Source organism: Hemicordylus capensis, chromosome 1 (assembly GCF_027244095.1).
Source record: "Hemicordylus capensis ecotype Gifberg chromosome 1, rHemCap1.1.pri, whole genome shotgun sequence".
Taxonomy (NCBI): Eukaryota; Metazoa; Chordata; class Lepidosauria; order Squamata; family Cordylidae; genus Hemicordylus; species Hemicordylus capensis.
Genome location: NC_069657.1, coordinates 285,707,679 through 285,721,290, shown reverse-complemented (window position 1 = coordinate 285,721,290; position 13,612 = coordinate 285,707,679). Strand labels below are relative to the sequence as shown.

Genomic DNA, 13,612 nt, shown 5'->3' with positions numbered 1-13,612 from the left:
TGTTGCCTCCTCTGCCCAGGTTCCCCAAAAACCTATCTGGGGAAAGAGGGAGGCAGTAGCGGAGGAGGCCTGGAGTGTTTGCTGCTGCTGTCTTCCCCATGCTCCAAAGTAAGTTCCTAGGGGAAGTCTTGTGGCATGGGGGAATAGAAGAGTGTCCATCTGCCCTCAGCCTTATTGCTCTCTATATCTACTGTCTGTCAACATCCCACGCACATCCAGCCTGTCTCTACTAACGTATCCTAGTCTCCCCAATCCAAACGAAAGCATATAGAGTAGAGGCAATAGGTGGATGTCTGGAATAGTTCCCAGCTTGTGCCCTGTTTGGTTGTGACCCAGCCAACCTATGAGGCTCCCCACTGATGTTCCAGTCTCGGCAGAGACAACGTGGTGCTCCTGCCCGCCATGCAGCATCTCTGCCAGGCTGCACCTCCAGGAAACATCAAGTGTGAGCAGCCAAGCAAGTTGTGGACTGGTTGCCTTGATGACAGTGATGCCAGCTCCCCAAAGTGAGGCCCTGGATGGCAGAGAATGGGAGCCTCTTCTTTAAAAGAAAGGGGAGGGGGCTGATGAAGAAGGCTGCTCAGTTTTGCTCCATGAAGAAGAGAAAGTTCTCCCTGGACTGTGGGAGGGGGAGAGAGCAGGCATAACAGGAGCAAGGTAGACCACACCTAGAGGCTTTGGGGTTTCACGTCCCTGGGGTGATGAGGGCCATTGCCTGGTGACTCAGAGATGCCACAATGAATAAGTGCTTATTCTTTAATAGAAAATGTAAAAGAGAAACAAAATATCAGCCCTCTTTTAAATAGTTTCCAAAAAGGTTTGTGCATGGAGAGTGTGAGTGGGCAGTATTTCTTATATATTTATTTATTAGATTTATATACTGCATTTCTTCCAAAAGACTGAATTCAGGGCAGTGTACAATAAAAAATAGGCTATTTATGAGAGACAGATTTTCTAGTAAAATACCTCTCTTTAGGAGAAGGGCTATAGTTCAGTGACAGGGAACATGCTATTTTCTGGTGGTTCTGACTAGGGGAACTACTTTGTTTACATTTTTAAATTTGTCATATTTGTGAACTGCCATATAGATAGATAGATAGATAGAACGATAGAACAGTGTTGAAAAATACAGCAAACATTAAAATATGATAAAAACAAAGCAGTTGAAAATACTACATTTAGGCAGGTATCAAGATACTGGTGTGAATATTGGAACCATGTGGATGGAGCCACTTGCATGTGTGACTGTCAGCCAGTACCTAGTGGTGTTTACTATAAGTAAACAAGAGTTTACTATAAACAAACAAGTGTTATATAAAAAGTTACAGCAGACTATGTACAAGTGTTATGTGGGGACTTTGGATAACTAAGTACGTAAAGTGTGCTGTCAAGTTGATTCCAACTCCTGGTGCCCCAGAGCCCTGTGGTTTTCTTTGGTAGAATACAGGAGGGGTTTACCATTGCCTCCTCCCACGCAGTATGAGATGATGCCTTCCTATATCACTGCTGCCCAATATAGGTGTTTCCCATAGTCTGGGAAACATACCAGGGGGGATTTGAACCGGCAACCTTCTGCTTGTTAGTCAAGCATTTCCCTGATGCACCACTTAAGGGGCCCATTGGATAACTACCCTGTATTAAATGGGCTAAATCTGACAAAAGTTGAATGCAATGGGGTAAAAAAGGCATGGGCAGAATTAAGGCTTTGGGTTGCTTGGGGGCGGGGCGGGGGCAGAGGCTTGGAAGCTATCAACATGAAACAATGGTTGGGGAGGTGAAGCCAGCCACAAAATGGCTGCTTGGGAAGACAGAACCAGTTGCAAAATGGCCCCTTGTACAAAAATTTGCATTGACAATTTCAACACCGCAACCCCTGAATTCTAGGAAACTTTTGCAGCATGAGGGGAAGGGAGCAGAAGAGGCTTCTTTGTAGGTGGGCAGGGGGGATGGGAGAGAAATTAATGGGAAAGGAAGTAAAAACAACCCTGAGTACCTGAAGAAAGATATTAAAAATGGCATAGCTGTACTCTCACTCAGCCAGCCAATCACTTCTGCAGTACTGATTGGAAAGGTAAGGAAAGAAGAAGCCCAAATGCCTGGAAAGCTACTTCAGATATGGAGCCTGGCTTCATAAGCCTGGGAGCTACCAGTATCTGCTGAGCTACTTATTGCCTGCTCTGGGTAAAGACTCTTTTCTGTTTGGCAAAGGATATTGTTATGACATGTCAGATATTTGCAGTGGAAACAGTTACAATACAGGAGCTACAAATATTTGCTTAAACAAGCTATGGGATTTAAATATATGCAAAGATCTATAGTAATAATTTATTACTATTGATTACTTCAGCAACTAGCAGAGATCTCTTTAATTAATAATGCCAAACTTGCCAATCAATTGCATATAGCTTGATGAAGTATTTTCTTTCCTCTTGAAATTTTGTGTTTTAAAAAATCAAGTCTGTATTGATTTTCTTCATTGGCCACATAATATCTTTAAGCTATTATCTCCACTCATTTTCTTGATACTGTTCTGTGGCTGTAAGTGAAGTATTTAGAACTTCCATGAAGACAGGATTGATCCTGATTAGACTAGAACTTTCAGTGAACCATAAGGGTTTGGGTTTTGCAATGGAAAATAATGGGATTTCATCCTTACTTTGTACAGGATTGCAGCTTAGGCCTTTATCTGTAAACCTTAGTTAAAATGACTTTATATACTATGGCTTCTCATCATGAGCGATGATATAAATTTGAGAAATATTATTTGCTCTCTAATTCGACATTTCCTTATATAACCCCACAGTCAAAGATAGGATAGGAATTCTAATATACCAGATGCAGGAAATAAGGATCCATACCCCACATTTTAGTGCTTTGGGCACAAAAATAATGTGCCAACCTGAAATTAATTAAAAAGAAGTTTAATCCCTGGAGTTCAGAATGGGTCACATCACCTTTTTAATAATTATAAATTTAAATTATTGCTCTCAAGCAGTCGCAGTCCAATCTCTCTCTTAGACCCCTATCCTAACCCAGGGTCTCCCTATTCAATTCCTTATGTTATTCTATTGGTCTTTGAAGACCAGAGTCTCACTATTACATAATAAACATACATCAGCTATCTGTTATCTTCTAAGAAAGAATGCCTCAGTAAATTCAGCACTATTATACAGTAAATCTTACACTTTTAAACAGTAGTTGCATCTCGTTGCACACTTTATGAAAGTGTATTTATTATAGCAATTATGTGACATCTATGAAATACACTGAAATTTCGTAGGATTTGAATCGCTTGATTGTTCTAGCTGGTGGTACATTATGCCACCTTTTAATACATTTAGGTAGGTTTGAAATCCATATCTGATTAATGACGGTTAACCCACATAGTTTTTAAAACAATGGGTGTGTTCACATGGCACTAAGCCAGTAGATTCTTGGTAGCAGGGGCGTAACTATAATAGGGCAAGGGGAGACAGTTGTCTGGGGGCCCACTGCCTGGGGGGGGGGTCCCCAGAGGCAAGTCACATGACTGAGTCCCCCAGCCGCTCACCTGCCCGGGCTTCCTTCAGTTGTATTCATCCTCCAAAATTGATGTGAGTGTTAAGACCTGGAGCTACCAGAACAGCATGTCTTACTGTTAAATGACTTGCATTGCCCAGAATTTGATGTTCTGCGCTGTGTTAATTACATTTTACCAAATTGGTCAAGAAGTCAGCTTGAAGACAATAAAATGATGGTAACATTATATGAAAACTAGATTTGGGTGGGTTCAGATGTCATGCCCACCAGGAGTGCGTGCTCTCATGTCCCAACATTTTACAGAGAAGTTACCGCTTACTGCCATGCCAGCAGTTGTATGAACCTGCCCTATCTCCTGCCCATATTATTGCGCCCTACCTCCTTTGACTTATGGGGATATGCTGTTTCCATGTTTTCTCTCCCAAAACCATCTAGTGAGTTCATGGCAAAGGTGAAACTCAGACTGGAAAAGTCCTCAGGCCTTTAGCCAGTAGGCTACACACCCTCTCTAATTTGACTCATTGTTATGCTGCACAGGTTGTCTATTTTTAAATGTCTCCTCAGTTGGGGATGTGACTTCTGTTCCACTCCCTTGTCGTGTGGTAAGGATCATTGTGGCCTGAGTTGCTGGCATTTTGAAGGAATCTGATACTGGGAGCAGAATGGGCTTGCCCTCTTTGCTGGAACTTTCCCAAATAATTGCACCAAAGTAAGCAATGGCTGGTGCCTTTTTCAGGTATCCGGGAGAATGTCACTGAACATGCTTATAGGGCTTGAAGTGAGTTGGATGTTCAGCCCTCTTCCCGCCACTCACCCTCCCAGCCCCACTCTTTATGCTTACTGAAGTATTGGTCTAAAGGCATCCAGTCTTCTGATCACAGGAAGGTGTGCAATAATGTTTACAGCATTTGTCTCTTCAGATGAACACTGCCGTAAGTGTGAAGAATGGGGCTGGGAGGGTGAGTGACAGGCAGCGGGCAGGACTTGTGACCCATTTGAAGCCCTTTAAGTGTGTTCAGTACTGTTCTGAACTCCTGAACAGGACTTTAGTGTGATAGTGGATCTAGTACAATGAGGGGAAGGTGGTCTTAAGCATGTAATTCTTCATCCTCTATGCTGAATTGTCTTCTGAATATATAAACAAAGTCCCCATTGGTAGAGGTGTGCAGAATGTCCCACTTTGGGCTGTTCTGAGCATTCTGGGTTCAGAACAGAACCCCCTTTAAAAAGCTTGGAACAGAACGACCCTGTTCTGGCCCAGAATGTCTTAAATTGTCCCAGACGTCATTTTGAATTTCAAAATGGTGGCCGGAACGTTCTTGCCAGGTCATTCTGTCAGAGAGACTGGCTCCCGCACTCTCTTTGATGGAATGTCCCAAGCTTTCCATGTGCTTTCTGAGTCCGGAACAGACTTGGAACAGAATGCAAAAAATGTTCTGTGCACACCCCTACCCATTGGCTTCATAGGCATCATTCAGAGTTCCAGAATATTTGCATGGAGTGGGTTTTTCTTTTTACTTGATGCATTTTTCAGAGTGTGTTTTCTCCTTAGTTATCCTGTACTGTATATTTAGCAATGTTTGCAAAATCTTACCACTTCATGGTGATGATCTTACTTGCTCTCTATGCTTAAAGTTTAAATCCCTAATTAATAGTGATTTCTGTTTCAGGAGAAAAAAAAAGGCGTTTTCAAAAAAATGTTTGGATTCTTTTTCAGTAAATCAAAGAAGAAAGGTATGTTGTATTTTCTGTTTCAGCAACATAAATACCTTTTAACAACCCAAACATGCAACAATACAGATATAATGCACCAGTCAGTGTTGTTACCAAATTAGGATTGTAGGAATACTTCTCTGAGAATGTAAGAGTTGCCATACTTGTTCAGAACACAGCTCTGACCAGTTCATCGTTCTTTTTGCCAACAGAAGATACCCAGAGAGCTGCTAAGGGGAATTGCTCAAGCAGAGCACAATGCCAGTAGTCATGTCCTATTGGTTAATCCCCAGCAGCTGGAAGACAGAAATTTATTCTCTCTTAATGTGAACATTATGCCCTTGATATCAGGGCTAGTAATCATTTCCAGACTTATCCACTGTGGAGTTATCAAATATATTTTAAAACCCATTTATACCAGTGACCATCACCATATCCATTGAGGTTATTTATTTATTTATCTTTATAGACTGCCCTTCATTCTAAGACCCAGGGTCTTACCACAAAATAAAAACAATAATAAAATTTCAGTAAAAAAGTATAAAAGGAGAACAAACACAGCTAAAATTAAAAGAGAGCAGGGGCAATTCGTTGGCCAAAAGCTTGAATGGAAAGGGCAGACTTCACTTTCCTCCTAAAGGCTGAGGGAGAGAGAGAGCCATTCAGATTTCAGCTGAGAGGAAGTTCCACAGCCTGGGGGCAATAACTGAGAAGGCCTTGTCCCATGTGCTCAACAAACGGGCCTCAGCAGAGCTCTCCCAGCTGGTCTAGTCAGGTGCGTAGATTCAGCTGGGAGCAGGCAGTCCGTAAGATACTTGGGGCCCAAGTCATTTAGAGCTTTAAAAGGTAATAACCAGCACCTTGAATTGTACCCAGTAACATATTGACAGCCAGTGCAGAGCTTTCAAGACTGGAATAATATGTGCACTGCAAATCAATCTGGCAGCTGCATTCTGCACCATCTGTAGTTTCTGAATATTTTTCAAGGGCAACCCCGCATAGAGCACATCACAGTAATCTAAACACGACTAAGGCATGGGTGACAGTGGCTTCCCAGGATGATTATATATTATGTAAAACAAAACAAAAAATCCATTGGTTTGCCCTAAATCCTCTACCTGTTAGTTTTATCAGAAGATTTTAACTTTTTCTGTGTTATGAGTAGATAAATTTTCCCTTCTTTATATCGCTCATGATTTTTTAAATCCATCATGCCTCCTATAAGGCAATTTCAGCTCTCACTTAGAGGCAACCTAGGTTTGCTACTAAATAAATACTAAGTATGAAGCTTCAGACAGTCATATCTCATGGATAGATGTACCTGTATGATATATATTTGTTGCATTCATACTTTACTAGCTGACCCACACAGAGCATCTGTGCACTTTGGGGCCAGCTGTTTTCCACTCCCTCTCCCTCCTGCCCCGGTCTCTCCTCTCTCCCCCCCTCCCTCCAGGCCCGTGCTTTCTTGCCCTCCCTCCCTTCCGTTCTTTCCCCCTCCCCACACATAGAGCCTCACTGGGCTGCAGGCGGCCAAAAAGGGCCCCGCCGCCACTCCTCCTCTCCGACGGCGAACAGGGAAGCCCCGCCGCTCAATTCCTTCCCGCCCCAGGCTGCAACAGGTGAGGGGGCTGCGCCCCACCACCCATTCCCCACTCACCCCTGCAGGCACCTCCAGGGCCAGTCTGTCCCACTGTCTCCCGCCTCCTCCCAGCCCAGGCCGCGGCTGCGATGGCCGGGCTAGGGCTGCAGCTGCCGCCGCCTCCTCCTTACAGCAGCCCGCAGCGGCCGCCACCGCCTCCTCACCGCAGCCGCCGCCATTTCCCCCCACAGCTGTAGCTCAACTCAACAGCCTCCTGTCCTGCCGCTCGTTCAGCCAATCCCAACGGCTCCCGCTGCCCAGCCAATCCGCTGGGTTGCCGGGACACATCCCCACAGAGGCATGTCTACGGGGATTAAATATATGGATATTAGTATGTTTACATTTTGAAACAAATCAGATGCATACCTAAAAGTGAATCGTGTGATATGACCCTAGTTGTCTTTTTCAAAGCTAAAAAGATCCAGTTGCCTCGACTAGTGATCCTAATGTGCTTAGATGCTAAGCTTTGCAGCTTGAATCTGCTAATTAGTGACTTCCATTGTCACTAATAAGATTTAAAATTTTGTCTCTGGACTTCTAAGCACAATTATCTTTAGCTGCTTTTTGAGCTTGTAAATGTGAGCATGATTTCCTTAGTGTTGAATTATATGTTTCCTTGTTTTCAGGGCTTTTTTGAACTAAGTGTTTTGTTTCTTAATCTGTATTTGCATTTGCATATAAATTGAACTTTATTGATCAAAGATGCAATAAGTCAAGTAGTGATCCTGTGCAGACTCCGATCATTTAGACAAAAGTTGTTGCACAGGAAATCTTGTTGAACTTGATAATGGTAGTGCAGAAAGAATATTCTGACAAAATTGCTGTGCCAGGGCAAAGCCTTTGATAAGAGTGGGGCAGGAGGAAGCATTTTCTGCATTTTCTGCCTTTATCTGGAGGGTCCTTGCTCTGGACCTTCTCTTTTTAGAAAATGTGATCCAGCATAATTCAGAACATGACCTTCACAGTAGTTGTGTCCAAGTTGTGGCATATCCTTCCCAGGAAGGTCTGCTAGGCTATCTTACCAATTAGTTTAAATTGATTAGAGAGCACTTCTCACTTATCTGGCACATTTTCTTGGGTATTTTGGACTCTGGAATTTCATGTTATATGACAAATATACCGCTTTTCAGCAAAGTTCCCAAAGTGGTTTGCATAGATATAAATAAATAGGCTCCTTCTCCAAAGGGCTCCCAATCTAAAAAAAGGAACACAAGATAGACACCAGCAACAGACACTGGACGAATGCTGTGCTGGGGATGGATAGGGTCAGTTGCTCTCCCACTACTAAATAAAGAGAATCATCATTTTAAAAAGGTGCCTCTTGGTTCAGTTAGCAGGGATAATGTTATGGCATTTTTTTCAAAGAAAAAAAAACATGTGTATGTTTGTATTCCTTTCCTGGCTTTGATCTAAAGTATCACCAGGGAGTTATTCGCATATGGCTTCAAGCTGTGGGGTAAATGTTGAGCGAAACAACTTCGAACCACATTCACAGCATTGAGAGAACCCTCTGCTCTTGAGTTTTGTTTTGATGCAAGTTCACATGTTTTCCTCTGTTTTCCTTCTAGCCAATTTGGGGTGGGGAGTACTAAAGAGCTACATCTGCATTTCTAAAGAGAGTATCCTTCTTATCATGCTAATGATTCTACGTCAGTGCCTCTCCCTATTTGCTCCACATTTTCAGAAAAAGTAGCTTAAAACCTGAGTTTAAAAAACCCAGAAATACCTCGAGATAAGCTAGAATTCGCAAGACAAAGCCCAATTTGTGCGTGGAGTGGTTCCAAGGATCTCGAAGGGACTTCAGGGTAGGTTTGACTGCTGTGTGAATGCACACACACTCTTCTGAAGGAGATTCGGGGTAGAAGCCCTGTCTGTAAAGCCTCCAGCAGAGTTCTGCCTGGGCTAGGAGGCTTTCCCATTCCCCTTTCCAGTTCAGTCTCTTTTGAGGATTGTGGACCCCTGATAATGGCATGCAGTGTGGCATAGGTTGCTGTAGCTGGGGAAGGGAATAACTGGAAATCCAATACCCTTGCTTGTGTGAACAGTAGTGCCTTCCACTTATGCAAGGTACTAAGGCTATGTACACGAAAAGCCCTTCCCATGTTAGGGAAGTCAGTTGGGCTTCCCGCAGTCTTAATATGTTGGATCAGCTTATTACGTCTGATTTTGTTTTTAAATCTTCTGATAGTTTGAGGGTTGAATATTTGAATGATCACAGGCAGCTAAATTGGCAGTTTATTCAGCTTAAGCATTTGTTAGCAGGGCTTTTCAATCCAGATGCAATTGCTACCTCTGTAACTTGATCTCTTTTATTAGATCTGGAACATTTAGGGGATGTATCTAAACCAGTAACTTTTCTTTAAAGAGATAGATAAGACTGATACTAATTATATACAAGAACTTTGGAATAATGAACTAGAGTTCATTACTGTGCGCTTGCACAGGGCATGCTAGAGCTTCTGGGGGCCAATTGGCCCCCACTCCCCCAGCCCCCACCAGCTCCGTCACGGAGCCGGCAATCATGTGGGCGGCTGATCTGGCCGCCTAGGGCTCCCTCCCTGATCGTCTGCGGGGAGAGCGGCCTTAGCCCGCTCTCCCCACTCTGCTGCACAAACCAGGTCTCACTGATCGTGAGATCCGGCTTCATGTCTCCCAGACATTGAGGCTATTCCTACGATCAACGGAAAGCGGGCTAAGCTCCCTTAGCCTGCTTTCCATCGATCGTGGGAACCACCGGGCGAGCCTGTTGCTCCCAAGGCGGCTAGCCTGCCTAGAACACCCTCCCCTTAAATGAGGTTAATGGTGAGGTTAATGAGGGTTAAATAGCCTCCCCTTAAATGAGGTTTATAAGTGAGCGCTCTGCTAACCTCATTTCTTTGCTCGTGTGTCGCTGTGGTGCGTGGCGACACATGAGTAGACTCCTGGCTGGGAGGTTGCAAGCAGCCTCCCAGGCTTGGGGGTCTCTCCAGGATTCCACGCGCACTTGCGCAGGGCAGCATGGGGCTTCCAGGGGCCACGCAGCCCCTGATCCCTGCAGCCACTGCCAGCTCCATGACAGAGCCGGCAGTCGTGTGGGTGACTGATCTGGCCACCCCAGGGCTGCCCTTTGAGCGTCTGCGGGGATAGTGGCCTTAGCCCGCTCTCCCCGCAGACCCGACAGAAGCTCTTCTCACAAATTGTGAGAAGAGTTTCATTAATTAGAAGTGCTTTCCTTACCTGTGCAATTCCGCTGCAGCTGGGGTAGATCAAGAAATCCCCCCTCCAAGCCCTCTAACAGATTAGGAGGGGGAATTATATGTGTATGTTATGTGCATTTTTCCTTTTTTTCTTTTTCAAAGTGATTGTATTATGCATTTTAGTTGTATTGCTTATTATTTTAAAAATAAAGAAAAAACTAAAATAAATGTCTTGGGGATAGGGAAGAATTTAATGTGGAAACTGCAGAGCCTAAGGTGGGTCTAGCAGAGTGGCAGTGCTTCAGACAAAGCTACTTTATCAATAGATTGCACATTATGGAAGGAGCAGGAAGGAGTTGGGGAGGGTGGACTGTGTCCAGTGTTGAAGAAAATGGGGTGATGATCAGAGAAAGAATTTCCATAGTAGAGGAATCGGAGTCCAGGCATTTCCCGATGAAGACAAGATCAAGATAGTGCCCAGGCAGAACACGGGGGAGTCTATCCAAAGCTGGAAATTAAAGGAGGAGAGGAACTTATTTTAGGTAACAATACAATAACTTACCTAAAATAAGTTAATTTCTTTTTAATTTTTTTAAAAAGATGCTTATTCGTATGATATGGAATATAAATAATCAACAAGCTCTGTTATTATGTAAACTGTTCCCAAAGTAAAAGTTATCTCTAATAGTAAGAGATTTACTTTGGAAAATCTTTTATACTTGTATAGCTTAATCACAAGGTGGTAGAATTCTGGTGTTTAGTTTTGCTTGCTTGTACTCATGTATTTCAAAATAACGCTGTAATGAACTCTTTCAATTTTTAGCTAATTATTTTTCCATTAGATTTTTCAATGTCTTTATAGCAAAGGATTTTTTTAACTGCACTTTCACAATCTCTATATATGGTACGAATGAAAAACTGAATTAGCCTATTTGATTGGTGATTATTATTCAGGCAATAAAATTTCAGATGTGTAATTATATTCATATACAACAGGTGTCTGGTAATAACGGGAGCATCCAGCAGGACTGATTAAATTAAAGATTTTGATCAACATTTTCTTTACTATGGATATCTTATAATATATGAAAAGCTTGTAATGTAACTGATTTTGTTTTAAATCTTGCAAGGCTAGTAAACAAAATCAGTTATGTGCCTTTACATTTTTCTGTTTTGCCTGTTGATCAACATGCTAGAATATGTCTCATGTTGCTTTTTACATTTTTAAAGGATTTGTTTCTTTGTGTACACAACTGTTAAAATAAAGTTCTTCGGACCTTTCAGTATTGTAAATGGTAAAAATCAAGATAACATTTACTGGTATTCAGACTATAGTAAAGCAGCACTGGGCATCAGCTTGAGAGTCAGAATATTCAAAGTGATTTGGACCCCTAGTGGGCCTCTATACATGTCATTCTGGGTCACGTTTTATGGGTATCATTATCCCTATTGACTTTGATGGAATTGTAATTGAGCACAGAATTTGACCCAAGCCTAGTTACTTCATCTGTAAAACATTGGCAACACTTAACTACCTCACCTGGATTCAATTTTCCTTTGTGATCTATGACAGCTAGGGAAAACAGAACGTTGATCAGATCATTTCCATGTTTTGGAATGATAATTCTGAAGGAGCTCAATTCCCCTGTGACATCAGACCACAGAAACCTAAATGGGATTACTTAAGAGCTCTTTTAAATTTAAGCAAAGGGTCATGATGACTCTGGATAGGGACAGAGAGGAGAGAGTGGTGGTGTCAGGCCACTTTGGCTAATGAGAGAATGAAGAGTGTACATCTTGGTTTTTCGACAAAGAAGTTGGAAGGGAAGTAGCACCAGCCCTTATGAGGTTTAGAACTATAAGGAAGGGATCATAATAAATGTTGTTTATCTTTTTTTAAAAATTGTCATCAGCTTTATACTGAAGCGGTTCCCACAATCTGCCAGATGGGGTTAAGTGAGGAGAGTGGGCTTAGCCCGCTCTCCCCGCAGACAAGCACCCGCAGAGCCCTGGGTGGCCGGATCGGCCGCCCACACGACTGCCGGCTCCTACATGGAGCCGGCGGGAGCTGCAGGGATCGGGGGCTGCACAGCCCCCGAAAGTTCCAGCATGCCCTGCATGAGTGCACAGGGCATGCTGGAGAGACCCCCGAGCTCGGAGGCTGCTTTTTAGCCTCCTGGTCAGGGGTCTACTTGTGAGTTGTGGCACAGAGCCGCACTGCGGCAATGCACAATCCTAAAGCCCGGGTTAGCGGAGCGCTCGCTTCCTCATAAGTCTCATTCCTGCTAAAGCTTTGATAATGCAAAAGTTAGTACAAATGTTAAATAACCAAAAATTACTAAATAACTTTAGGTAAACAGCTGATATGCTGTACCTCATTTTTGCCTCTTCTATAGTGGTAAGAGAGACAGAAAACCTTGAAACAGGCAGCTCAAAATTAGCTAGTGCTTCCTTTTAGATTGTATTGTTGAAGGAATCCATATTGTTTCAGACACTAAAAATTGCTTATTTCTTCTGACTCCCCCCCCCCCCCGCCCTGGTAATGTATTAAAGCCTGGTAACCTATTCAACATGTCTTACATTAGCTGTTTCATTCAGTCTTGAGAATTATTATCTTTGTTCTTGTTATGGCTATTAAAATCCATTTTGTCAACTGGAAGCCTAGACAGTATTCATTTGTAAAGAGAAAGAAATGCACATCTGTCTTAGTGAAGCTGTATTTGTTAACTAGTTCTGTGGAAAGACGGCTGCAAATTTTTAACTAATAAAACCCTGATAAATCATTTGAGGGTGTGTAACTCTCACTTATATATATTTTAGCTTTATGAACAAATGCAGGTTTTTCCTTTGTGGGGTGCCTGATCTTCCTGGTGTATCTCTGTGAGAGATGTTTAGTGTAAATATGAGGAACACAGATAAGGGGATAGATGTCATTGGCATTTCACAACACTTTCACAACAAAAAGTGGCAGGAACATAGGATGCTGCTTTATTCCAAGTCAGACCATTGGCCCGTCTAGTTCACTATTGTCTATATCAAGGCTGCACAACTTCATTCCTCCTGCAGATGTTGAACTACAACTCCCATCATCCCTGACAATTGGCCATTGTGGCTGGGGATGATAGGAGTTGTAGTCCAACAACAGCTTGAAGGCTGAAGGTGTGCAAAATACTTCTTTTTTGATTCTGTGTACATGCTCTCCACCCCACCCCCCATCCCAATGCCTTGGTTGCCCTCCAGTCAGTGATATCCTTTCGCTTTTCCTCACAACCAATCAGTGAGGAAGGCTGAGCTGTGTAAGGCTACACTGACTGGCAGCAGCTCTACAAGGTTTCAGGCAGCAATCTTTCCCAGCCCTACCTGGAGATGTCAGGGAGTGAAGCTAGGACCTTCTGCCTGCATTGAGCTACGACTTCATCTCTGAAGGGAAATATCTTTCAGCAGACAGTGCTCACATGTAGTCACCCATCCAAATACAAAGCAAAGTGTGCTTAGCAAAGGAGGGAATTCATTCTTGCTTCTGGAAGACCGGTATTCCACTTCCAGGAATGTGTCAGGAATT

General features: G+C 43.1%; 1 protein-coding gene across 14 annotated transcripts in view; it reads left to right on the top strand.

Annotated features, from left to right (window-relative positions):
• The window catches only part of DCDC2C (doublecortin domain containing 2C), an 86,362-nt gene that overhangs the window by 58,771 nt on the left and 13,979 nt on the right, over window positions 1-13,612 (top strand). For 13 of the 14 annotated variants that reach the window (XM_053285930.1, XM_053285931.1, XM_053285933.1 and 10 more), the window contains one exon: window positions 5,190-5,253. In XM_053285930.1, the coding sequence (XP_053141905.1) occupies window positions 5,190-5,253 (64 nt within the window). Of the gene's footprint in view, window positions 1-5,189; window positions 5,254-11,046; window positions 13,508-13,612 lie in introns of those variants that run through there. The other variant, XM_053285935.1, reaches the window with a different exon arrangement.